The sequence below is a fragment of the Balaenoptera acutorostrata genome, chromosome 4, assembly GCF_949987535.1.
Source record: "Balaenoptera acutorostrata chromosome 4, mBalAcu1.1, whole genome shotgun sequence".
Taxonomy (NCBI): Eukaryota; Metazoa; Chordata; class Mammalia; order Artiodactyla; family Balaenopteridae; genus Balaenoptera; species Balaenoptera acutorostrata.
Window position 1 is genome coordinate 111909861 of NC_080067.1, and position 26616 is coordinate 111936476.

Consider the following 26616-nt stretch of genomic DNA (forward strand, 5'->3'; position numbering starts at 1 on the left):
GAAAAGTAGAAAGTGGAGAAAGTGGTTTTGTGGGATTTGAGAATGGTGGAGAAGACAGGAGGCAGTAGTCACAAGAGGATGTGGGTAAGCATGCCAGAGGAACACAGTAAAGTTGCTGGGCATTGAGGAGGGCCCATTGAAGGCAGGTGATCCTAAATGACAACTGCAAAAAGTGGTTTTATTGCTTTGCATGTGAGTTTTGACCTTCTGTTTCTCCGTGTATTCCATTAGTATTATTACAACCACTCTTAGATCCAGGCAGCCAGAGTCCCTCCCTGGCCCCTGAGCTTTAGAGAACCTCTCACTGGTTCTCCTCCTATTGTGCCTCTCCTCTGAGGAATCTGTAGGGCAAAGGGGCACATGCTCACCCAAGTCCTCCCTTCTAGCACCCGCTCCCTCACTAAATTGTTGATTAGTTTCCTATTGCTGCTATAACAAATCACCACAAACTCAATGACTTAAAGCGATGCAAATTTATTATCTTACACTTTTGGAGGTCTGAAGTCCAAAATGGTGTTGTTGGCCGGGCTGCATTCCTTCTGGAGGCTCTAGGCAAGCCCACTGCATGCATTTTCTAGTTTGTAGAGGCTGCCTGTACTTTTTGGCTTGTGGTTCCTTTCCATCTTCCAAGTCAGCGATGGCTGGAGAGTCGTTTTCACTTCACATCAATATGACACTGACTCGGGGGATTAACCAAGATGGCGGAGTAGAAGGACGTGCTCTCACTCCCTCTTGCGAGAGCACCAGAATCACAACTGGCTGCTGTACAATCATCGACAGGAAGACACTGGACTTCACCAAGGAGGATACCCCACGTCCAAGGACAGAGGAGAAGCCACAGTGAGACAGTAGGAGGGGCGCAATCAGAGTAAAATCAAATCCCATAACTGCTGGGTGGGTGACTCACAGACTGGCAAACACTTATACCACAGAAGTCCACCCACTGGAGTGAAGGTTCTGAGCCCCACGTCAGGCTTCCCAACCTGGGGGTCTGGCAACGGGAGGAGGAATTCCTAGAGAATCAGACTTTGAAACCTAGTGGGAATTGATTGCAGGACTTCGACAGGACTGGGGGAAACAGAGACCCCACTCTTGGAGGGCACACACAAAGTAGTGTGTGCATCAGGACCCAGGAGAAGGAGCAGTGACCCTGGGGGAGACTGAACCAGACCTATCTGCTGGTGTTGGGGGGTCTCCTGCAGAGGTGGGGGGTGGCTCTGTTTCACTGTGGGGACAAGGACACTGGCAGCAGAGGTTCTGGGAAGTGCTCCTTGGTGTGAGCCCTCCCAGAGTCTGCCATTAACCCCACCAAAGAGCCCAGGTAGGCTCCAGTGTTGGGTTGCCTCAGGCAAAACAACCAACAGGGAGGGCACCCAGCCCCACCCATCAACAGTCAAGTGGATTAAAGTTTTACGGAGCTCTCACCACCACAGCAACAGTCAGCTCTACCCACCACCAGAGCCTCCCATCGAGCCTCTTAGATAGCCTCAACCACCAGAGCGCAGAGAGCAGAAGCAAGAAAAACTACAATCCTGCAGCCTGTGGACCAAAAACCACAGTTACAGAAAGATAGACAAGATGAAAAGGCAGAGGGCTATATACCAGATGAAGGAACAAGAAAAAACCCCAGAAAAACAACTAAATGAAGTGGAGATAGGCAACCTTCCAGAAAAAGAATTCAGAATAATGATAGTGAAGATGATCCAGGACCTCAGAATAAGAATGGAGGCAAAGATTGAGGAGATGCAAGAAATGATTAACAAAGACCTAGAAGAATTAAAGAACAAACAAACAGAGATGACCAATACAATAACTGAAATGAAAACTACACTAGAAGGAATCAATAGCAGAATAACTGAGGCAGAAGAACGGATAAGTGACCTGGAAGACAGAATGGTGGAATTCACTGCTGCGGAACAGACTAAAGAAAAAAGAATGAAAAGAAATGAAGACAGCCTAAGAGACCTCTGGGACAACATTAAATGCAACAACATTCGCATTATAGGGGTCCCAGAAGGAGAAGAGAGAGAGAAAGGACCAGAGAAAATATTTGAAGAGATTATAGTCGAAAACTTCCCTAACATGGGAAAGGAATTAGCCACCCAAGTCCAGGAAGCACAGAGAGTCCCATACAGGATAAACCCAAGGAGAAACGCGCTGAGACACATAGTAATCAAAGTGGCAAAAATTAAAGACAAAGAAAAATTATTGAAAGCAGCAAGGGAAAAATGACATAACATACAAGGGAACTCCCATAAGGTTAACAGCTGATTTCTCAGCAGAAACTCTACAAGCCAGAAGGGAGTGGCATGATATACTTAAAGTGATGAAAGGGAAGAACCTACAACCAAGATTACTCTACCCGGCAAGGATCTCATTTAGATTTGATGGAGAAATCAAAAGCTTTACAGACAAGCAAAAGCTAAGAGAATTCAGCACCACCAAACCAGCTCTACAACAAATGCTAAAGGAACTTCTCTAAGTGGGAAACACAAGAGAAGAAAAGGACCTACAAAAACAAACCCAAAACAATTAAGAAAATGGTCATAGGAACATACATATCGATAATTACCTTAAACGTTAATGGATTAAGTGCTCCAAGCAAAAGACACAGGCTTGCTGAATGGATACAAAAACAAGACCCATATATATGCTGTCTACAAGAGACCCACTTTAGACCTACGGACACATACAGACTGAAAGTGAGGGGATGGAAGAAGATATTCCATGCAAATGGAAATCAAAAGAAAGCTGGAGTAGCTATACTCATATCAGATAAAATAGACTTTAAAATAAAGAATGTTACAAGAGACAAGGAAGGACACTACATAATGATCAAGGGATCAATCCAAGAAGAAGATATAACAATTATAAATATATATGCACCCAACATAAGAGCACCTCAATACATAAGGCAACTGCTAACAGCTATAAAAGAGGAAATTGACAGTAATGCAATAATAGTGGGGGACTTTAACACCTCACTTGCACCAATGGACAGATCATCCAAAATGAAAATAAATAAGGAAACAGAAGCTTTAAATGACACAATAGACCAGATAGATTTAACTGATATTTATAGGACATTCCATCCAAAAACAGCAGATTACACGTTCTTCTCAAGTGTGCACGGAACATTCTCCAGGATAGATCACATCTTGGGTCACAAATCAAGCCTCAGTAAATTTAAGAAAATTGAAATCATATCAAGCATCTTTTCTGACCACAACGCTATGAGATTAGAAATGAATTACAGGGAAAAAAACGTAAAAAAGACAAACACATGGAGGCTAAACAATACGTTACTAAATAACCAAGAGATCACTGAAGAAATCAAAGAGGAAATCGAAAAATACCTAGAGACAAATGACAATGAAAACACGACGACCCAAAACCTATGGGATGCAGCAAAAGCAGTTCTAAGAGGGAAGTTTACAGCAATACAAGCCTACCTCAAGAAACAAGAAAAATCTCAAGTAAACAATCTAATCTTACACCTAAAGAAACTAGAGAAAGAAGAACAAACAAAACCCAAAGTTAGCAGAAGGAAAGAAATCATAAAGATCAGAGCGGAAATAAATGAAATAGAAACAAAGAAAACAATAGCAAAGATCAATAAAACTAAAAGCTGGTTCTTTGAGAAGATAAACAAAATTAATAAGCCATTAGCCAGACTCATCAAGAAAATGAGGGAGAGGACTCAAATCAATAAAATCAGAAATGAAAAATGAGAAGTTACAACAGACACCACAGAAATACAAAGCATCCTAAGAGACTACTACAAGCAACTTTATGCCAATAAAATGGACAACCTGGAAGAAATGGACAAATTCTTAGAAAGGTATAACCTTCCAAGACTGAACCAGGAAGAAACAGAAAATATCAACAGACCAATCACAAGTAATGAAATTAAAACTGTGATTAAAAATCTTCCAACAAACAAAAGTCCAGGACCAGATGGCTTCACAGGTGAATTCTATCAAACATTTAGAGAAGAGCTAACACCTATCCTTCTCAAACTCTTCCAAAAAATTGCAGAGAAAGGAACACTCCCAAACTCATTCTATGAGGCCACCATCACCCTGATACCAAAACCAGACAAAGACACTACAAAAAAAGAAAATTACAGACCAATATCACTGATGAATATAGATGCAAAAATCCTCAACAAAATACTAGCAAACAGAATCCAACAACACATTAAAAGGATCATACACCACAATCAAGTGGGATTTATCCCAGGGATGCAAGGATTCTTCAATATACGCAAATCAATCAATGTGATACACCATATTAACAAATTGAAGAATAAAAACCATATGATCATCTCAATAGATGCAGAAAAAGCTTTTGACAAAATTCAACACCCATTTATGATAAAAACTCTCCAGAAAGTGGGCATAGAGGGAACCTACCTCAACATAATAAAGGCCATATATGACAAACCCACAGCAAACATCATTCTCAATGGTGAAACACTGAAAGCATTTCCTCTAAGATCAGGAACGAGACAAGGATGTCCACTCTCACCACTATTATTTAACATAGTTCTGGAAGTCCTAGCCATGGCAATCAGAGAAGAAAAAGAAATAAAAAAAATACAAATTGGAAAAGAAGAAGTAAAACTGTCACTGTTTGCGGATGACATGATACTATACATAGAGAATCCTAAAACTGCCACCAGAAAACTGCTAGAACTAATAAATGAATATGGTAAAGTTGCAGGATACAAAATTAATGCACAGAAATCTCTTGCATTCCTATACACTAATGATGAAAAATCTGAAAGAGAAATTATGGAAACACTCCCATTTACCATTGCAACAAAAAGAATAAAATACCTAGGAATAAACCTACCTAGGGAGACAAAAGACCTGTATGCAGAAAACTGTAAGACACTGATGAAAGAAATTAAAGATGATACCAACAGATGGAGAGATACACCATGTTCTTGGATTGGAAGAATCAACATTGTGAAAATGAGTATACTACCCAAAGCAATCTACAGATTCAATGCAATCCCTATCAAATTACCAATGGCATTTTTTACAGAGCTAGAACAAATCATCTTAAAATTTGTATGGAGTCACAAAAGACCCCGAATAACCAAAGCAGTCTTAAGGGGAAAAAATGGAGCTGGAGGAATCAGACTCCCTGACTTCAGACTATACTACAAAGCTACAGTAATCAAGACAATATGGTACTGGCACAAAAACAGAAACATAGATCAATGGAACAAGATAGAAAGCCCAGAGATTAACCCACGCACCTATGGTCAACTAATCTATGACAAAGGAGGCAAAGATATACAATGGAGAAAAGACAGTCTCTTCAATAAGTGGTGCTGGGAAAACTGGACAGCTACATGTAAAAGAATGAAATTATAATACTCCCTAACACCATACACAAAAATAAACTCAAAATGGATTAGAGACCTAAATATAAGACTGGACACTATAAAACTCTTAGAGGAAAACATAGGAAGAACACTCTTTGACATAAATCACAGCAAGATCTTTTTTGATCCACCTCCTAGAGTAATGGAAATAAAAACAAAAATAAACACATGGGACCTAATGAAACTTCAAAGATTTTGCACAGCAAAGGAAACCATAAACAAGATGAAAAGACAACCCTCAGAATGGGAGAAAATATTTGCAAACGAATCAACGGACAAAGGATTAATCTCCAAAATATATAAACAGCTCATTCAGCTCAATATTAAAGAAACAAACACCCCAATCCAAAAATGGGCAGAAGACCTAAATAGACATTTGTCCAAAGAAGACATACAGACGGCCACGAAGCACATGAAAAGATGCTCAACATCACTAATTATTAGAGAAATGCAAATCAAAACTACCATGAGGTATCACCTCACTCCTGTTAGAATGGGCATCATCAGAAAATCTACAAACAACAAATGCTGGAAAGGGTGTGGAGAAAAGGGAACCCTCTTGCACTGTTGGTGGGAATGTAAATTGATACAGCCACTATGGAGAACAATATGGAGGTTCCTTAAAAAACTAAAAATAGAATTACCATATGACCCAGCAATCCCACTACTGGGCATATACCCAGAGAAAACCGTAATTCAAAAAGACACATGCACCCGAATGTTCATTGCAGCACTATTTACAATAGCCAGGTCATGGAAGCAACCTAAATGCCCATCAACAGACGAGTGGATAAAGAAGAAGTGGTACATATATACAATGGAATATTACTCAGCCATAAAAAGGAACGAAATTGAGTCATTTGTTGAGACGTGGATGGATCTAGAGACTGTCGTACAGAGTGAAGTAAGTCAGAAAGAGAAAAACAAATATCGTATATTAACGCATGATGTGGAACCTAGAAAAATGGTACAGATGAGCCGGTTTGCAGGGCAGAAGTTGAGACACACATGTAGAGAACGGACATATGGACACCAAGGGGGGAAAACTGCGTTGGGGTGGGGATGGTGGTGTGCTGAATTGGGCGATTGGGATTGACATGTATACACTGATGTGTATAAAATTGATGCCTAATAAGAACCTGCAGTATAAACAAACAAACAAACAAAACAACTAATACTAAACTTTCCTCGGGTTATGTGTATGGAAATGTGTTAATATAAATGTTTCAGACATTACATGAAATTTCTAAAAATCTTATATGTTCTGGTATAATGTTATAAGTCATAATCCTAGTTATTACTTTAAAATGTATATCTCAGAAATAACTAATTTTCTTGTCAACTGCATTATTATGAACTTTCATCAGATCTTTAACTGTGGTCATTTTTAAGTCTTTTGTCATTTACAGACAGTTCTGGGTGTACTCTGATGCTTTTGCAAATATGTTCCTATAAAAGGGTTTCATCTTCAAGAAATTCATGGAAAAGACTCTGACAAGTACAGGTTTCTGGTAAGTGACTGTACTGCTGAACTGAATGAATAAGCATTTTCAGAACTCTAATGAAAAACTGATGAACTCATAAAAGTGCTAACAAAAGATCAAGATGAAAAAAAATTAATTACATGGGACTGAGTGAACTGATGAGGATGAGTATAATTTTTGTGACTTTCTGTCTGAATTAAAAAAAAAAAAATCCCACAAGGACTCAGAGGCAAAGAATATACAAATCAATTTTCACTGCAAAGTAAAGGAGCTGTTACAGTGGAGGATTACTGGACTGAATGTCAATATTATGACATAGTATGAGTGTGTTTCATGTTTGGTAATTGCAATCATTGTTGCTTTTGTTGTGGTCATCCATGTACAATGCTTGGTGTCAGTCTATCTCTTGTAAAAATAAAATACAGTGTGTGTGTGTGAAAAAAAAATATGACACTGACTCGTCTGCTTCCTGTCTCCCCTCTTAAAAGGACCCTTGCACTTATATACACTGGGCTCACCCAGATAATCTGGGATAATTTTTCTATCTTAAAATCTACTCATTAGTAGCCTTAATTCCGTCTGCAATTTTAACTCTCTTTTGTTATATGATAAACATATTCATAGGCGTTATTCTGCCTAGAACAACCACGTTTATGTCCTCAAGACCTGGGAATTTTCTGAGCGGATGAACCAAGTCCACTTGCTCAGAGCGGTAATTCCTAGAGCAGGCTGCGTTATCAGTGGGCCAGAGTGCAGGCCAAGAATCAGCTGTTTGGTGGCCTGGGAAGAGTGTTTGGATACACATGCTGAGATGTCCAGCACAGGCACTGCAGGTCCCATGTGTTCTCTTACACTGAGACCCTAAGTTAAAGACAAGCCTGGTTGTCATCCCTCAAAAACAAAAAGCTGCCCCCCTCTTTGCCCTATCTTACCCCAAGAAATATTGGGAAAATCTACTTCAAGTTACCCCTCCAAATAAAACTGGTCTGGGGAGTTCACCCCGCTAAATTCCAGCTGGAAAATTTGGAAATATTCTGGGAAAGTTGGTGGGTGGGACCAAAAATATAATAACTGTAAACTCCTGACTCAGAAGAGTTGGGAACATTTAAGGTCATCTAAGTATTCTATTAAAACTACGGTGGCTGGGATAGAAAAGAGTAGGAGGGTAAACACTGGATGGGTAGGCTTGAGTTCCACATCACTCAACCAGAAGATCAGTGGTGGACACAGAGAAGAAAAAGAAGGTAAATGAGTACTTTTTGAGGAACTTGAGCTCAAAAGTGCAAATTATCAAGTTCCATCCCATCGCTGAGTTATTCCAAGTAATTGTGACACCCACCTCTGCGTGACAGATATGAAAATGAGTACACCAGTGGTTAGATCAAATTCTCTGGTGTGGGTGACTCACTATTGTCAAATGTAATCGGCCTACATTTCCCCTCACTCCTTTTCCACAACTCAAGGTTCACCAAAGGATAATCTCATCTAAAACCTCTTCTTATATGCATAAATGGATGTGCACAAATAGGTACATGTATGCACACATACATATAATGTATGCATGCATGTAGATTTACTTATGTGTTTGTTTATAAATATTACTGTGGGTGATAAAGAACTGAACTAAGAGTCCAGAGACCTGGACACTTTGGTTTTAGTTCTGCCTCCATTTCCCTAGGAGATTTTAATCTGACCACTTGTTTGCTTATCTTTGAAAGAAGATGTTTTAGACTAGGTGATCTTTTTGATTCTTTTCTATTCTAAAACCCTAAACATCTACCTGGGGGAAGTAAGGCGCATCTGTTTTCCTATCAGAACTCCAAATTAGCTCTCCTTAACAGGAATGATCCTACTTTTTATTAATGAGCAAACAAAGACTCCACCCTTTGATGGGTTATTTTCTCCTTCTGTTCTGTCTATGCTTCTTCTAGATTCTAATTCTGTCTGGGCAGAATTTATCTTAATTTTCTCATTTTCTTCCATCGCTGCAATATGGAAATGAAGGGAGGTAGCAAAACAAAGATATTGCATTATAGAAAGATTTTGCCAAATACCTCCAGACTTTTGAGTCCATGACTTACTAGGATCTGAGAACTACATCTTTGTCATACAGTAAATATTTGCAGCATACTAGATAGAGGCTCTGTGGGGCACAGGGAAGATACAGAAATTGGGGTATGAACATGTTGGATCTAGTTCTGCCTTTATTTTCTAAGTCAACAAATAATAGCCTGAACACCTTTTAAATGTTAGATGTACAAGATATAAATGGTCTCAGCAATTGTCTAGTGGAGGAGACATATTGAGCACATAATTGTACAAAAAAATAATCAGTTACAGATAAATTATCTGAAGATAAAGTTAGTGGTGTTAAGCGACCACGCTTCTTCCTAGAAAGGGAGGTCTCAATTCAAATGGCTGAATGGACAGTTGCAGGAGATGGTGACATAGGTAGGGGCCAAAATTTGAATGTTAAAGAGTTGGGACTGTGGACTTTGGGGAGCTGCTGGGAAATTTTTTTTAAAAGAGGGTCAAGCATCATTACTTTGTTGGATTTGCAGTGGCTGGGATGGAAAAGAATAGGAGGACAAATCATGAAAAATGGATGAGAAGAGGGTTGAACTTGGGGCCTGGAAATTAGGTAGGTGCCTCTTGCAGGATTCTGGGTGAGAGGAGCTGAGTGAACTAAGGATGATAGCAGCAGAGATAAAGAGATGAGTGGAGAGAGCCAGTAGAAAGGTAAAAGTGTGTATGAAATGGACTCCAAGACCAGATGTGGGGACTGTGATGTTGGATGATTCCCAGATTTCCGGCTCAGCAACTAGGGTGGGAGTTTCAACACCTGAAATGGGGATTAAAAGAGGAGGGTCGGGTTGGGGCTACAGGGAAAATATTACTGCTATTATGACTGAGGTTCCTACGGAACATCTACGTGGAGCCATCCAGACAGAAACTGAGTAGATGAACCTGGAACACAGAAGATGGGTATGACCAGTGGTTGTCAACTTGTGAAAAGACAGTAATAAACATTTTAAATAAATTTGTATGTCTGTTACTGATTGGAATACTCCTCCATTACAAAGAGTACAAAGTCTAAACTGTGAAAGCTCTTATAAATATATTTTTAATTTTCAGTGGATGAAAGAATGAGTGAGTGAATAGGAGCTGCTGTGAGTAGCCAAGAGTTCCTATCCAATTACTATAGTTTGTATATTTGAGTGTATGAGTGAGGGCATGTGTGAGTGTATATGCATTTATATATTTGTGTGTTTGTGTAGTTATACGTAGCCACATACACATTCATATAAAGGTTAACAATACAAACAATATATTAGTACTGTACATCTGCATTAGTCTGCTAGGGCCGCCATAACAAAATACCACAGGCTGGGTGGCTTAAACACAGAAATTATTTTGTCACAGTTTTGGAGGCTAAAAATCCAAGATCAAAGTACCCTCAGAGTTAATTTCTGGTGAGGCCTCTCTTCCTGGCTTGTAGACTGAGGCTTCTCACTGGGTGTCACAAGGCTTTTCCTCTGTGCCAAAGCAGGCAGATCTGTAGCATCTCTTCCTCTTCTTATAAAGACACCAGTCCTAGATTAGGGCCCCATCTTTATGACCTCATTTAACCTTAATTACCTCCTGATAGGTTTTGTCTCCAAATACAGTCTCATTGGGGGTTTGGCTTCAACACGTGAATTTTAGGGGGACACAAGTCTGTCCATAACAACATCAGGACATTTAACATCTAGATTAACTTCTCCTCAAAGGATAGTCTCTGTGAAAACGAAAGAGATTGTTCTGTGTCATATATAGGGGGAGAGATACACTTGGTCAGAGAGTTTGCTTATTTATAAAATAAGTATAAATCTTTTCTACTTTACCTGATTATACTGAAATACAATTACATTCCTAGGAACAAACTTTTCATTTCCGAGAGGATTGTAAACCACGTGCAAATCAACCTTTAAATAATAGCTGGATGGGTTTAATCGACTGTCACTGTCTGTTGCTCTATGGAAACCAGGCTGAAAAAGCCGGAAGAGGTTGACGTCCCGCAAGGAGGTCATACCATGAAGGTGTTAACTTAAAGCGGAGATTGCTTACGGAAAACCGCGTCGCATTCTTGGCACGTGCGCGCTTGCCATGAAGTTAACTTTCACTTACGGTTATATTAAATGTAGAAGCCAATTCCAGCTCATTTTGCGCCTGCTCTGTTTTACCTCCTAGTGCACTTGGCCTTCCTTTAGCCTTGGCCTCCAGTTTGGTGTTCCTTGTAAAAGCTCCTTGGGGCTGGGAAGCCCTCGCCCCGGCGCCCAGGTGACAGGAGATGGGGTGGGAACCCGCGGAGCTTTCAGGGCGTGGAACCTCTCGCATACCATTCCTTCCCTCCCACCACCACCCCGCTGCCGGGAGGCGGAGAGAGCTTGCAACTTCGCTCCAATCCGCGGCCGGCCCTCCCCGGGGTCCCCCTGCTGGGCGACCGGCCCGCCACCGACCGAGTTGGAGGAACTTCGCGGAGCTCCGCGTCAGAGCCGGGAGAGGCGAGGTGCTCCCCCTCCTCCCCTGTCGGCCCCCTCCCTCTGCCCCCGCCTCCCGGTCCTCGCCCAGCCGGGAGCGCCGGTGATAGGACGAGCCCCGGGCGTGCATTGTGTATATGCAAACCAGAGCCCGGTTCCCCAGGTCTGCCCGACCCCGGCCGGGGCTGCGGCTGCGGCTGGCGCTGCCGTGGGCGCCGCTGCCCTCGCCCGAGCCCCGCACTGCCATGCTCCCGCCGCGCGGCGGGCCAATACGTCCCCGAGTCGCTATATAAGCGCAGGCCAGGGGACACCCGGAGGGGCTGAAGATGAGGGTGCCCGCGCATGGGCCCCCGCCGATTGCCAACCCCTCCCGAGCCCGCGCCCCGCGCGGAGCCCACGGCCGCCGAGGACCCGCCTTCGCCACAGTAGCAGCTGGGGCTGCGACAGAGGCGGCAGCTGCGGCGGCGCCCGTCGCGCGAGCGCGTAGAGCAGCGGCCGCAGCTCCGGGGCCGCCGCTGCCCCGGCTGCCATGAGTTGTGCGGAGGTGATGTATCACCCACAGCCGTATGGAGCGCCCCAGTATCTGCCCAACCCCGTGGCAGCTGCAACCTGCCCCACAGCCTATTACCACCCGGCGCCCCAACCTGGCCAGCAGGTGAGTCACCGACCGGGCAGCCTGCCGGGGGCGGGGGCGAGGGGCAGCGAGAGTATCGGTCTGGGGCTCCCAAGACGTCCCTCTGGGACGGGTGGCGCGGAGGATGCTCTGAGACTTGCGGGAGCGCCCTTGAACAGAAAGCCATCAGAAGAGAAGAGACGAGGCTTCGGGAAGGACGAGCTGCCAGGTGGATGGGTGGGGATTCCAAGTGAGGCATTACCTGGCTGGGGGCTTCAGTGAGCTCTTGTCACCGGCTCAGAAGCTGTTCCTCGTAGCCACCCTAGCTCTTAGGGCCCAGTTCTCTGAAGCTCACCAAGGGCATCTGTCTTAGGAGTATGTGAGTAAACTTACTTTAAACCAAATATTTTGTTTCCTTTGAAACGGTGGAGTGTTTCAGGGTTTTCTTGATTAAGAGGATGAAATGTGTCACTGGCATAGGGGAGGCCACCTGGACAGTGGGCCCATGGAATGACTTTTCTGGAACTTTTATGGTGGAACATGGGTCTAGCGTAATATCTGTCAAATGTTACTAGAAGTTCTCTGCAAAGTCTGTCATCTTCCATACTTAGGTGACAGGGATTGTTCCCCAAATTCCTCATTCATTTTTAATTCCATCAAAGCACAGAGATGTTATGGTTCAGTCTGTTGGACAGAAGAACCCTTTCCTTTCCCAGCTAAGAGGTAACCTTGGATCACTGGATGCTGGGTCTCCACCATGCCAAGAGTGACTGAATGCTGTTGCATAAAAAGGATTCAGGAACTAGGGAGATGATAAAGTTCCTTTAGAAGGGAGAGTAGGGTTCTGGGGAATTAAGCACTAGGTACCCCTGGACGCTCCTCCCTGTTCGCCCGCAGTGTGTCAAGGCTTAGTTAGCGCTACATAAAACACATATGTGAGCATGTGGCCAGGGGCTGTACCAAAATAGGGTCCTGAGACTCTGGGAATTAGGGTGGGTTGATTTGGTGAGACTTAAAAAAATATACATACTCTGAGGTAGAGACACCTATCAGGGATCTAGATATGGTTCCGAAACTAACATCCACAGAATTTATTGATTGACTTTTTTTTTTTTTTTTTTTTAGTTTCTTAAAAAACATATATTTTATTGTGGTCTTCAGGGTTTGGCCCTTTAATTAATCTGGCCATTTAATTTATTTCCTCTACCCCTGTCTCTTTACTAGATTTATTGTGCTACTCTTTGGAAAGAAATGATAACTTCTGTTTAGAATTTAGGGACTGAAATTCAGCTGATTCTGGAAGAGTACATACTCTAGATTTATCTGCTGAACAATATGAGCTTAACCAGGACAACTAGGGCAAATGAGGAAGGAGCCTCACTTTCTAGCTATCTTTTTTTTTTTTTTTTTTCCTTCGTCATCTTAAGCATTTCAAAGCAAGATTACTTTTAGGGAGGGGAATGGGAAAACTTTTTGTAATTTGTGATCAAGGGTGACAGGTTAAAACATTTTGGTTGTGCTCTTTTTCTTTGGCTTTAATATAAAAGATATAAGTAATGGAGGAAATCATTTAAGTCCAAGTCAGGCAAGTGATGCAAAGAGACGCTGGATATCCATTTTCTGTGTGTTATGAACACTGTGTCCCAGATCAACCACCCTTTTCTTCTTTACTTTCTTCCATCTGAGAGACTGTAGAGGCCTTCAATTATCAATTGGAATGTGGACGAGCAACAGCCTCAAACTTTACTAAACATTCAGAAAGGTATTTTTCCCCTTCAAAAATAACTTTAGCAGAATAGTTGTGAATAAGGTTTTATTTTCCAGAGTTGTGAAAATAGTTCCATTAAAATACGACTCTCTAGTGGGGGTTAGAATTGGCATACTTTTTTGAGCTAGAAAATAAAATTCGGTATCAGAAAAATTATAAATAACTAATCATGAAATTTAGCTTTCAATAAAAAAATAACTCCAATACCTTACCTAACTTTTGCAGTTGCCCCGAAACTCAGTTCTCAAATCGTATTCTTTTGCTAAGACCGTCAACAAACCAAAAAATGAGCTTTCTTTTTCACCTGAATTGTCCACCTCGATGAGTGGCACATACTAGTAAATAGTGATCAATTTCTGCTATCCTTTGAGCTTCTGTAGATATTGTTTAAGTAGATGTTGGGCTGAGTTGAACTTAAGAACTTAGTTGAAAAGTGTGCTTGAAATTTTCATGTTGCTTTTACTACACTGGCTTTTTCGAGATTACTTTTTTTGTCAGGTAAAGCAACTATTTGACTATATAACTAGCTAGCAAAATAAAAAGACAGTAGTGTAACTACTGTTCTTTTACTGTCAGGGGTTTATTTTGATGACCTATATTTTCTGCTGGAAAACAGAGTAAATCAGGAAATTCTTATCAGGCTGACAGCATTTTTAGACTATGTGGTGCGTGGGTGAAGTGGGACTAATATTGACTTGGCCCCAACGTAGTCATCTGAGAATACATATTTTGGTTGTTTTTGCATTCCATAAGGTTTTATCATTATTATCCATGAAGATTGTTTTCTCCGTACGTGGGAAGTGACCCCTAATAGCATCTTGCCTGGGAGACAAAAACAAGGGCTACGAGTCCTACTGTACTTGAAAAATTGACTTGTTGAGGACAGGAAAAGTGACAGAGTTACAAAGTTTAATGGTCATTTAGAAAATGTTAGAAAAGAGAGCATTAAAGTTTTGTATCACTTCTGTATTTTCAGTTATTGTAGTGTATCTTTGAACTGATTTTTTTCCTCAAGTCCATATAGCTCTATAGTCCTTGTAAATTATTATCTCATAGTGGTTTATTATGATAGATTTTAAACATAGGTATATTTTCCTCTTAATGCATGATTATATAGCAGAAGTTCTTTTTTACATAGTAGAACTTAATGCTCCAGGCACATGTATTCGCAGCTTTCCACCTAAAAGTACAATGTAATTTTGTGTAATTACAAGTGTAAAAGGCACTTGGAATTTTGTTTCATTTTTTAATTGAATCATAGGTGGGTAATAGGTTAGTACCTTAAACACAGTGAACTGCGTATACATCAGGCTGCATTGCAGTGTGTTACTTAAGCATACAGTAGGCTAAGTGAATCAAAGTAAAATGTAAATATACCTAAAGAGTCAGTTTTATAGTCCCTGACGTTAATTCCTAGAAATTGTGTGGCCATGCATAAATCTAACAGTGTGCTTTATAGAGCCAGGATTTGCTAAGGAATGCTAAGGTCTCTGGTCCCTGTGCCCACCATCTCTTCATTGCTTGAATGCATCAGTCCCTACCAACTCCTCAGGAGAACTCTCGACTTAGTCTCTCAGCACGTGCTCCAAAGGCATGATGACACTGCAGAACGTGTACAGAAAGGAATGCGTTTGTATCCCAACAGTGACAGTAGGAAAAGAGAGAAAACAATTTCAAAATATGTGTCAGGAAAAATTGAGGGAAACAATCATAAATTCCCTTCATACCCCATAGATTCCTCATCTTAAATGCAGACGATCTGTCGTCTAAAATCTCCCTCCCCCCATAATTTCATAATGTTAACATTAGGGAGATACTTAAAGCAAAGCTTTCAGAACTGGGTGAGTTCATAGGTGAGGTGGTGAAAGCAGAGGAGAACAATCGCCCATTCTCGAATTGTGCATAGGGGTTTTTAACAATCGCACTTTGGGCTTCACATAAGTTAGAGCATATTGACGCTGCTCTCTTAAAGGGTGACAGCTGGGTGAATATGCATGCCTGCTTTCACTTACGAGAATTAAAAGTCTTGGGAGGCAGAACTCCAGTTCTAAGTGTGTAAGGAGTTTTTCAAACTCTTTCTCTCGACTCTGCCACCTTGGTTAGGTCATAAAATCTGAGATTCTGTTTGTTAGGAAAAAAACCCTGGGAAAACATACTTCAACCCCTCCTTTTACAGATGGGGAAATGCATGCTTATAGGGCTGAAATGCCTGGCTAAAGATTTCAAAGCTAATTGGTGACAAAATTAGGACCACCGGATCCCCTGCTCCCCAGCAGAGCATCTTTCCACCATACCATGCCGTCTCCCAAGATTTTTTTTTTTTTGCTATTGCACAATAGGCTTATTTTTGTCTTTAGTGCTCCAAATCAACTTTTTGATAAAGAAGATTAATATGCAGTAGATTCTTTGGCCTTGGAGCTTGAAATTCTTTCCAAGTCCTTGGTAGTGTACGTTTTTAGTTTAGGCATTCCAAAGTTGTTTTGCAAGCATTTGTATTATGCTAATGACTTTTGCTATCCGTGTTGCATCCTTTGCTGATGAAGCAGAATATCCACTTAGCAAATGAACATGTATTTATTTGAAAATAATATGCAGGAAGTGGTATTAACAGTCAGCTTTAAGTGCCTCATATATCATTGCTGTTCCAACATAAGTTTAGATTTATTAAGAGGAAAGCATACAATTACATTCTAAATAGTTTCAATACACAGTCCACTTATATAAGTTGGAGGATATAATTTTCTTGCAACTGTAAGCAAGGACTTAATTAGATTTATAAGAGTTCATACAGGACTTCTTTGAGAGCGAACAGCCCCTCTGATTCCAAACTACACAAAGTAACTTGACTGTAGAGACTTAGAAGCTTCAAGTGCCCCAGAGCTTTATGCTCCCAATAACTTTCCAGCCAGAAAATTCAAAGCTAGAAGGAAAATTAAACTTTGAAATAACTAAACTGAACTGTTGTCTCTGGCAGTCAACCAGAATGGAGATTACAATACGGATAGTAAGGGCAGGCTTGAAATCCATAAAATCATGTGCAGTGAGGCTACATTCACCAGAAAAACCAAATGCCGGGACAAGGCAGCACTCTGTGGAAATTTAAGTGAAGGATATTTTCATTCAACGCAAGGAAGTCCTACTTCACTTAGCGCTTGGTAAAGTCTCACATCTCACAGAGTTGGAGATGACGGGGACATGACCCATAACAGCGGAAATGAGGGGGATCAGTGGGTAGAACGATCCTGCACGGTGCTTCCTTGGACAACTACAGAAGAGATGCTGTGTTGACCCGGTTGGGCAGTGTGTACATTTCTGCCTTGTGTTTTTCTGTGCAAAGGGGATTGTCAATAAAACTAAAAATATTATGCGCAAGATGCCTAAGGCAGATTCTAAAGCGAACTCGAGAGTTAAGTGACTGCCATTCTAAAACCCGGCCACTTAACTTGAATCCCATTCCCATCGGCCCTATTTCCAACTGGCTTTAAAAAGAAATCTCAAAACTGATACATCTAGTAATACATAACAATTTAAGGTATTGTCTCTAGAAAAACATTTTCATTCAACAAACAAAAACTCTCCAATACTTGAATTTCAGACTCTGGCAGAGATAGTGGAGGAAATAATTTTGGTCAAAACTTTGCACTGACTCTTTTAAAAAGCACCTCTTGCAGCAGCTGGTTTTCTGCTTTAACTATTCATTTAGGAAGACCCTAATAGTGTCTTGAACCATTAGACCCAAACGTCTGTTGCTCGAAGCAAGTCATGAATGCCATATTTATAGATATTTCAGTGGATACCAGATTTATTTCAGTAATTTACAAGTATGGTCTGAACTGGGATAACGGAACTATTTTTCATTTGTCTCATACTTCAGTAGAGAAAAAAAAAAAAGGAAAGAAAAGAAAGGAAGAAGGGCCTAAACCGAACAGGTGTCCTTTCCTCTTAAAACTATGTTGTTTTAGTGTGCGAAAACACTTGTCCTTGGGGAATGGGGTGGGGATATTTGAAGGATGCCTCCTTTCTGGTTACTGTGAAGATAGCTAAAGGAAGTACACAAACTAATTCCTAGGAATTGGGCTAGATGACCTATGTCTGCAAATGAATTAGTCTTCAGTGATCTGTAGGGTTTTTTTGACCAGTGTCCTGCAAAATCAGAAAAGGCAGCCAACGTAAGAAACAAAATTAAGTGTGAGTTTGTCTAGAGCTCCAGCATGTTGCTTATTAGCCTACGGAGTTGGACGAGACCTCTGAGATAATGAAGTCAAAATTCCTCATCTTCAGAAGAGGAAGCTGAGGGCCAAAGGTTTCGGTGCCTTACCCAGATTCATGGACTAGTTTTGGTCAAATCCCCTTAACCATTCCAGTTCTCTTTCTGCTGTGTTCCCTTTCCATCTGGGCTTCTTTAGAAGCAACAAAAGCAATTAGTAATTCACCTAGTGTTACCCTCTTACTTTTCTCATTTTTAAATTTTTGAATATTAGCTACTTGGAGAAATTAGACAATTAGCCATGTGGATAAACCTGGAGGTTCTCTTTCTTTACCATTTTCCTTACAACCCTCTCTCAACTGCTATGACTTTCATTTTTGTGGCTCCGAGCCTTTGCACAATGACTGACACAAAATAAGAATTAACTGGCAATTCGATGACTAACAGATAAATTTTAAAAAGTGAAATCATACCCTAAATCTAGTAATAGGATTGTGTAAACATACCAGAAATTTATACATCAGAAACTGTTGTTTCATTCAAAGCAGTCAGTTTGAGAGAGAACACATACCCTCATGATGCGATCATTGCTTAAAACATTTTGGGAATGCAAATTTTGAAATTTTCAGCCTGTGGCACATTTTTTTTAACATCCTCAAAACTGGAAAAATTTCATCCTTTGAGGGGATGGGTTTGATTTTTTTTGATAATGACCAGAATCATTGAGTGGCAGGTGTGCTCAAAAATAGCTAATAGTATTTTTGGTTTGCTCCTCCTACTGTTAAGAAAAATAAAAAAAGCAAACAAACACACAATCTCGAGGTCTGAGTGTGTCTAGTAAACTGGCTCCACTCACATTTCCAAAATAGGATTTCCAGAAAAATTGTATTTTGTATCTGACTTGCCAAGGGGACAACACATTTCTAGATATAGAAGGGCAAGTTCATCTAGATATACATATATTTTGAAGAGCACTGCATTATTTAATAGCCATATCTTTGATATGTTTACATCCCTAGTTTTTAAGTGTTATAAATAACTTTAGACTTTCTTTAGTTAGCATAAGATGCCACGCTGACTGTGGGCTTCTATTTGTTTATACAGTTAAACTAAATATTATATAGAGATTCATTTTCTTTAGTCTGTTTTCTTGGCAGATGCTTTGTTGTCAGACAGAAATAGGTTCTAATCCCATCCTTGCCATTTACTAGTTAGATGATCTGGCCAAGTAAATCAGTTTTTGCATATACACATTGAGAATAATTATTTGGACAAAATATTTGTGTATGTGTGACAGTTAGTGAAATAAAATATCAAAGGTCTGTGAACTATCTTCCTTATCCTGACCCACCTTCCCTCAACCTGATTCCTCCTCCTCCAAATAGGCCAAGGACCAAAACTTCAAGTCTCTCTGGGATAGATTTAAAAATCTGTTATTCAAGTAAATTCAGAAAAATAGGATCAAAGAGCAACACACTGCTTTATGGGCTTTATAGTTTTGAAACATTGACTATGGGCTAGTGGTCCTTTCTTACAGGCTCTAACCATGTATCTCAGGATGAAAGAACCATTGCATTTAGAGAAGATAGCCAGTAGAAATTAAAAAAAAAAAAATAGTTGTTTCCAAATATCCAATGATTCATTAAAATACTTTTGTTTCCTTAGAAAAAAAGTTTCCACATATGCACAGTAATCATTTGGCATTTTGTAGGCTTAAGCCTTGGGAAGTTAGTGGTATTTGGCTCCTGACATGGAAGTCTTTCTCTTGTCAGACAAATCCTTTCCCCGGCACATTCCTGTGCGAGTTTGTTTCTGTTGTGCCTGATGGCAGGCTGTGAGGTGTTTGGGCATGGTCCGCACTGCCTAGGCGGACTCCTTCACACTGCTACTTTCAAGTCTTTCTGAGTTAATTTTAACTCTGTGCCTGTTAACTCGGTCACTGTTTCATCTAACTCTAGGGTTCTTTTACCTGAAGGAAATTTGTCATTACTCTGCAAAGGAAAATGAGCCAGTTAAGGTGCATTCAATAAACCAAATTGTAGTCTTTGAAATTCCTTCTGATGACTTATTTTTGTTAATAATTCGTAAGTGTCTAGTAAGAAAAACATGAAGACTTCTGACAGATTGGGCTATTTTTAGGGTGTGATAGTGCATTTTGAGAAAAGTATGAACCACATTGCCTTTCAGCATTGATTCAGGAAATCTAGGTTCTGATGAGTTGAGATTTATTTTCAAGTTTTAAATTTTATATATTACTTTCAACAATGAAGATAACACTAGGGAAGTTTCATTCCAAGGAGCAAACACCAAGTAAATACAGAATATGGCAACAGTGTACATAAATAACATACTGAGTTTTTTTTAAAAAAAGCGAAGGATTGATTTACAGTCACAAAAGCACAGATAACAGAAGGCAGTTGAGGCTTAAGAGTCATTGGGGAAGAAGATTAGGATAGTGTGAATGTTAGCATATGGATCAATTGCTGTTTAAATTGTGTGTTCCCGTTTTCTTCATGCTCACACCTGATGTTTAAAAAATGTATGTAAATTAAGTGTTGCCATTTTAGAAAGCTATCAGGCTGTTTGGATGCTTTAGAATTCTTATTTTAACCAGTGATGTTGATGGTGTGATCATAAATGCTCCTGTGTGTTGTAAACGTAAATATTTAAATGGGTACACTAAAATTTGTGAAAATTGATGCAAAATGCAAGAGGGGGGTGATAAATATGCTTTATATCCTGCCCATTGGTAGCTATATCATAGGCTCCATTTTTATTTTTTATTTTTTGATGGTCTCCAGCAAGTTTATTTAACTAGTAGAAGACCTGCCTCGAAGAGCTGGGAGAGAGGAAAAAAAAGTATATTTTATAATCATCCTCCCAAAATGTATTTAAATAGAGTAGTCAATATAGATATTTTTATAGTACCATGGCTATTTGAAAGGAATATTTCAACATATACTTATATAAATGCATATGTGTATATATAGATATATATTACATATATAGGAAATATAAAGATTATAGGGAATCAATGCATCCATTGACAGAATTGACATTTAGAAAATAGACTCATAAAATGTATTTTGATACAATGGAAGATTTTGCTTAATTTTTCCCCATTTCATAGTGAAAAATGTATAACTTATTTGTATCCAACCACTCAGCAGTTGGTTAAAAAAGAGTAACATAAAATTATATAGCATTTCGAAAATTGTGTAATCTTAAATAGACTGAAAATCTATAGTTTAAATTCAACTGCCATCAATGTAAAAATTAAGAAATTTTATTGATACCATTATTGATCATAATGCTATGCTACATTTGCATACTAATGGAGGCTATATTTGCATTTGATTTGCAGTTCTCAAATCTTTCACATATATATAACTTTAATTTTATTTTATCTAAGAATCAATTGCTAATTGGGATAAAATAAAAAATTGTCTTTCTTTGGATAATTAACATAGCCAAGGCTCTTTCATTTAAGGAATAAGCGTTAAAATTAAACAAATTAAACAAGTAGATGCAAAGCCTGACTCTCACAAACTGATGCTGCACTGGACGTTAATGGGAAAAAAGAAATCGGTTTAATAGATAATACTGAACACTTAAGGCAGTGAAGCCACTCTGTAGATCAGTTTTAATTTTTTTCCCAAATAAAAACATTGCTTCTTTCTAATATGCCTGAATATTTGGCAGAGTGTGTGCATTTGCTTAAAATGGTATAACTTCGGTAAATGCACATGTGCCCGGCGAAGCAGTACTGTGATTTGACTAATAAATAGTAATATTCATGTAACTTTATAATGGAATTTAAAGCCAGGAGTAACTGTAGAGGTCAGTTAGTTCAATCTTTTCATTTTATACATAACCTATATTACTACGGTGTTTTTTACTATTGAAGTTAAACATAACCGTGTTCAAATCTGTGCAGAACAGATTGAAAGAATTTTATAACCACTCAGTCATTACAATCACCTATTCATCAGCAACGCATATTCACTCACAGGGAATGAATCATCTATTCATCAAGAAATGATAACCATACTGACACAGATGTCAAATAAAAAGGGAGATACATATAGTGAGTGTGTATATATAACAGCCCTAAATAATAAGCAGCAGCTTGTAATGTGCCTGAACATTTCAGACCCTACCTCACGAAAGAACAACATATTCATTGCTGGGGTTCAGTTTTTTGAATGAGGCATTTATAATTTGGGGCTACAGATTTTGGGGCTGGTAATTACCACTAGAAACATTGAGTCTTGGTTATGTGTTTTGATAACACTTGCCAAACTATGTGCTTATTGAATATTCTAGAATGATTTATTTTTTTCTACTGACATTCACTTTCCAACATGCAGTTTTTTCTGAAATAAGAAAAATGGTATGACAAAGGGTCAGGTTTTGTAGGTATACAGATGATTGGATGCTCATTTTGTCATTAAGATAATGAGTTTTATAATTTTTTAGCATTATTTTCTTATATATAATTTGCACTAAAGTTGTTGATTATATAAAATGATATGTGCTCTACGAAAAATATTTGGAAATATTGAAAAGTAGGAATAAGAAAATAACAACCAACTACAAGCTTACCACCCAGAAAAAGAACACAAAACATAACATTTTGGTGATTTTTTTTTTCCGCACTAGATATCCCTCCCCTGCCCTCCTCTGACACATACATGTACACACATATGTACATCTGTGTATTTTTATTATGCATTCTGGGTCCATCACTTATAAGCTCTGTGACCTTTGGCAAGTTACTTCACTTCTCTGTGCCTCACTTCTTCATATTTAAAATATGGAGAGTAATAATAACCACATTATAGAATCGTAAAGATTAAATGGGGCAATAAATATAAGAGTATCAGATATAATATAAACTATTACTAGAGCTACGATTTTGTTTTGAAAATATTTTAAAATTACCAAACCTTTTTCATTTTGATTTGAAAGCCATCCTAGCCATTGCTAGTATCTTGTATTATTTTCAGCAAGTCATCATAATACCTTTTTTTTCCCTTTTATGATAATGGTGGTAAGTGGAACATCTGAAAAATATGTTCCATGCAAAATGGATCTTCACACAGACTTATTTTGTCATTTTAGTTTGATTTTTGAGAAATGAGTTCAGCACATCTGCCAAATCCTTTTATAAGATGCTACATTCCTGTTTTTATTTTAGTGTATTTCATTTATGAAAACTCTTCTCTTCTCCACCCCTCCCCCAGACAGTTAGGCCTACCATCTCCATTCCTCCCCGTCCTGAACTATAATGTTGCTGTACATTAAATCTTTAAAATAGAAAAGGGAACAAAAATGGAAGAGATCTGTCACTTTCTTTTTTTTTTTTTTAAGTCATTCTCCTTTTGGTATATCTAAATTAAGAAAAAAACAAGCCTGCCTTTCACAGTCTGAGAATATACCATTGGATAATGGACATTTTTGTTTTCGCCAAATTTGAAATAACAAAGTCTTTTTTTTCAGGGTGGGAAGCAGAAGGCTGGTTTGGGGAGGGGGAAGATGGAGTAAAACAAATGAAGAAGAATCAGTTTGTGAACATATGTTAATATTTAGATTTTTTTTTTTTTTTTAGTGAAAAGTTAACTAGTTAATGCTTTTTTACAAACTGTCTTTGATACTGTGTTTTGTTTATTCCATCCCAGAAGAAGTTAGCGGTATACAGCAAGATGCAGGACTCTCTGGAAGTCACCCTTCCCAGCAAACAAGAGGAGGAGGAGGAGGAGGATGAGGAGGAGGAGGAGGAGGAGAGAGACCAGCCTGCCGAGATGGAGTACCTTAACTCTCGCTGTGTCCTTTTCACTTATTTCCAGGGAGACATTGGGTCAGTAGTGGATGAACACTTCTCAAGAGCTTTGGGCCAAGCCAGCACCCTTCATCCAGAATCTGCCATTTCAAAAAGCAAGATGGGGCTAACCCCCTTATGGCGAGGTAAGAATTCCAAAGCAGATGTTCTCCAGGGCACTGGCTCTGTTTCGCAACCGTCTGTACCAGGTTCCAGCTGGAGACTTGCCCCTGGAGGACGGATATCCACTCGCTTTTTAATTTTTAAGGACAGCAAGGAATTTCTTTCAGACAAACAGCTGGATCAGTTTTGTCACATGTGGAATGCAGGGTTGGAAAGGATGCAGTCACACCCCTTAAATTCCTCATGGAAAGTAGTGATGCAACTGGCCTGAGTTTATAGTGGCAGGATTGAGCTGCGAAGCACCATTCCTTAAGCCCCGATGGCCCAATTTGGATCTCTAAATAATAGGCGTGCCTGGATCAGTGTTTAAAAATTAGCTCTTGCTCATTCCACTAGGTGCTACGTGATGACATAGCAGAGGTCTGAGTCTGACCCAGGAATACATACTTTGAAAGCCTTTTGTGTTCTCTTGATGGCTTTCTCTGTCCTGCTTTGTTGTGATGTTAACTCTTTGTAGTGTACAACCCAGATGTTATTGACTGTATCTCCCTGGTTTAGGCTATTTTTTTTGAACTCAGTAAAGCAAAGCAGTAGATTGGGCTTCCTCTCCTTTATTTCCCTCTATATAGAGGTCACAGAGAGGTGTGTTTGAATCTGATTTCTGACTCACAGAAAATGATCGGATGACAACTTAATTGAGATAATTACAACATTAGAAAAAAACAATCCATCATTCCAATGGTAGTTTTAGAGAAATATGTGATGAATGTTTCTTCTGAACTCACCTGGTTCTAAGAAGAATCTAGTAAAATGGTTCTCAAAGTGTGGTTTCCAGGACCAGGAACATGTGCATCACATGGGAGTTGTTAGAAATGCAAATTTGTGGGCCGGGCCCCAGACATACTGAATCAGAAACTCAGAGGTAGAGTACCTTGTGTTTTAACCAGCCCTGCCAGGGATTCAGGTGCAGGCTCAAGTTTGATAATTGTTGATCTAGTGCTGCTAAAAATCACGGATTGCAGCCCCCTTATTGGGACCTTCAAATCAGACAGAGGCTCCAGAGGGAGGCTCTGGGAATCACTGTAGTAAGTGCCCCATGTGATCCTATGGTGAGGAGAGGCTGGCCACCAGTGATAGGTCACCTGTGGTAGATCACCTGTGGTAGGGGGCAGGTGAGAGGTGATGAGTGGTCGGTCCCCTCTCAGCATCAGAAGAATGGTTCTTTCTTGTCTGCCTGCCTTTCCTTCCCTTTTCTCTCCTCCCCTCCCCTTCTCTGTTTTCACCATCCCCCCCTTCTTTTCTCCTTTCTGATAATAAATATGAACAACATTGACATACACAGTGACTTTAAAGAGGAAGGTGGAATCCATGTTCAAGTGACCTAGACCTTGGTAGAGGTGAATTGGGAAGCATACTGCTTATTTGATTAGTAATTATGGACTTCCCACAAGAACTGAGAACTTAGTCCTTGAAATCCCAAGATGCTAATAGAACCAACAATGTCCTATTTGATAGCGCATTGTGAATACTTTTAATAGCTTGTGGAGGGTGAAAATAGGAAAACTTCAGTGAATTAACTGGCTTTAATAAATAGTTTGATATATCAATAATAAATCCTATCACGACAATCAGTCCCAGGAGAGTAATAAATGCAACGCCTAATTCTTTTAGTATACTAGCATATGCAACCCAGTGATCATTTAACTTGGAATATAGGAGCGAAATCCCCAAATTATAGCTAGATGTAAGAGTGATTGTCTAAAGTAGCATAACCATAATAGTTTTAAGTGAGGTGTTGTGTAAATGCAAAAACTTTACATATCAGTGTTTTTCCCATAATCTGCATGACTGAATGGAGAGGATCTTTGGAAGGCTGTCAAATTTCAGTATAGAAAGTGTGGATAATGGTAATGTTTTAATAAGTATTATTAGAATTTTCTTGGCATTATCTTAAATCTGGCCTTCAAATCTATCTCCTGTTGCATTCATTGACTTATGCAGCGAATATTTTTTTTTAACTATGCAGCGAATATTTATTAAGGTCCTACTATGTTCTAGGTAGTGGGAATATAGCAATGGAGAGGAGAGTCTAAGCTTCTACACTCAATGGAGCTTTCTAGTGAAAGAGACAGGCAATATATATATAATGAGATGCAAGGTATTATTTTACTTAAGGTGATAACAGATGGTCTCTCTAAGACTTACATTTGAGCACAGACCCGAAGGAAATAAGAGCACTTCTTATCACACAAATATCTAGGGAGAAATTATTTAAGGCAGAGGGAACAGCCAGTGCAAAGGCCCTGAGGAAGAATTGAACTTGAGTGTTCAATGAGAAGCCGAAATACTAGTGTGAATGGAATGAAAAGAAGAGGTGTAAGTAGAGACCAGAATTTTTAGAGCTTTGTATGTTACTTTATCAGAGTAGCCCAGGCAAACACAGCATGCTCTTCAATTTCCATCTCTTCCTCTTCCACTGAGACTATATATATCCTATCTAGTTAACTCACATTGTTTTCCCCAGTACTCAGGATAATGCATTTCTATGTGAAAAATATGGAATATGAATTGAATGATCAAGTGATTAAATTAGATGAACCAAGTTCATACCATGTACCCAGGATTAGAAAACAAAAAAAAATCCTTAATAGAGAATTTATTAGTAATAAGTTGTATGCAATC

General features: G+C 39.5%; 1 protein-coding gene across 4 annotated transcripts in view; it reads left to right on the forward strand.

The window, feature by feature from the left end:
* The first annotated feature begins 11491 nt into the window (after positions 1 to 11491).
* The window catches only part of VGLL3 (vestigial like family member 3), a 47808-nt gene continuing 32683 nt past the window's right edge, over positions 11492 to 26616 (forward strand). The window contains exons 1-2 of one of the 4 annotated variants that reach the window (XM_007164095.2): positions 11492 to 12057; positions 23675 to 23957. In XM_007164095.2, the coding sequence (XP_007164157.2) occupies positions 11932 to 12057; positions 23675 to 23957 (409 nt within the window). In that variant the 5' untranslated portion in view covers positions 11492 to 11931. Of the gene's footprint in view, positions 12058 to 12197; positions 12395 to 23671; positions 23958 to 26616 lie in introns of those variants that run through there. The other 3 variants (XM_007164097.2, XM_007164094.2, XM_007164096.2) reach the window with 3 other exon arrangements.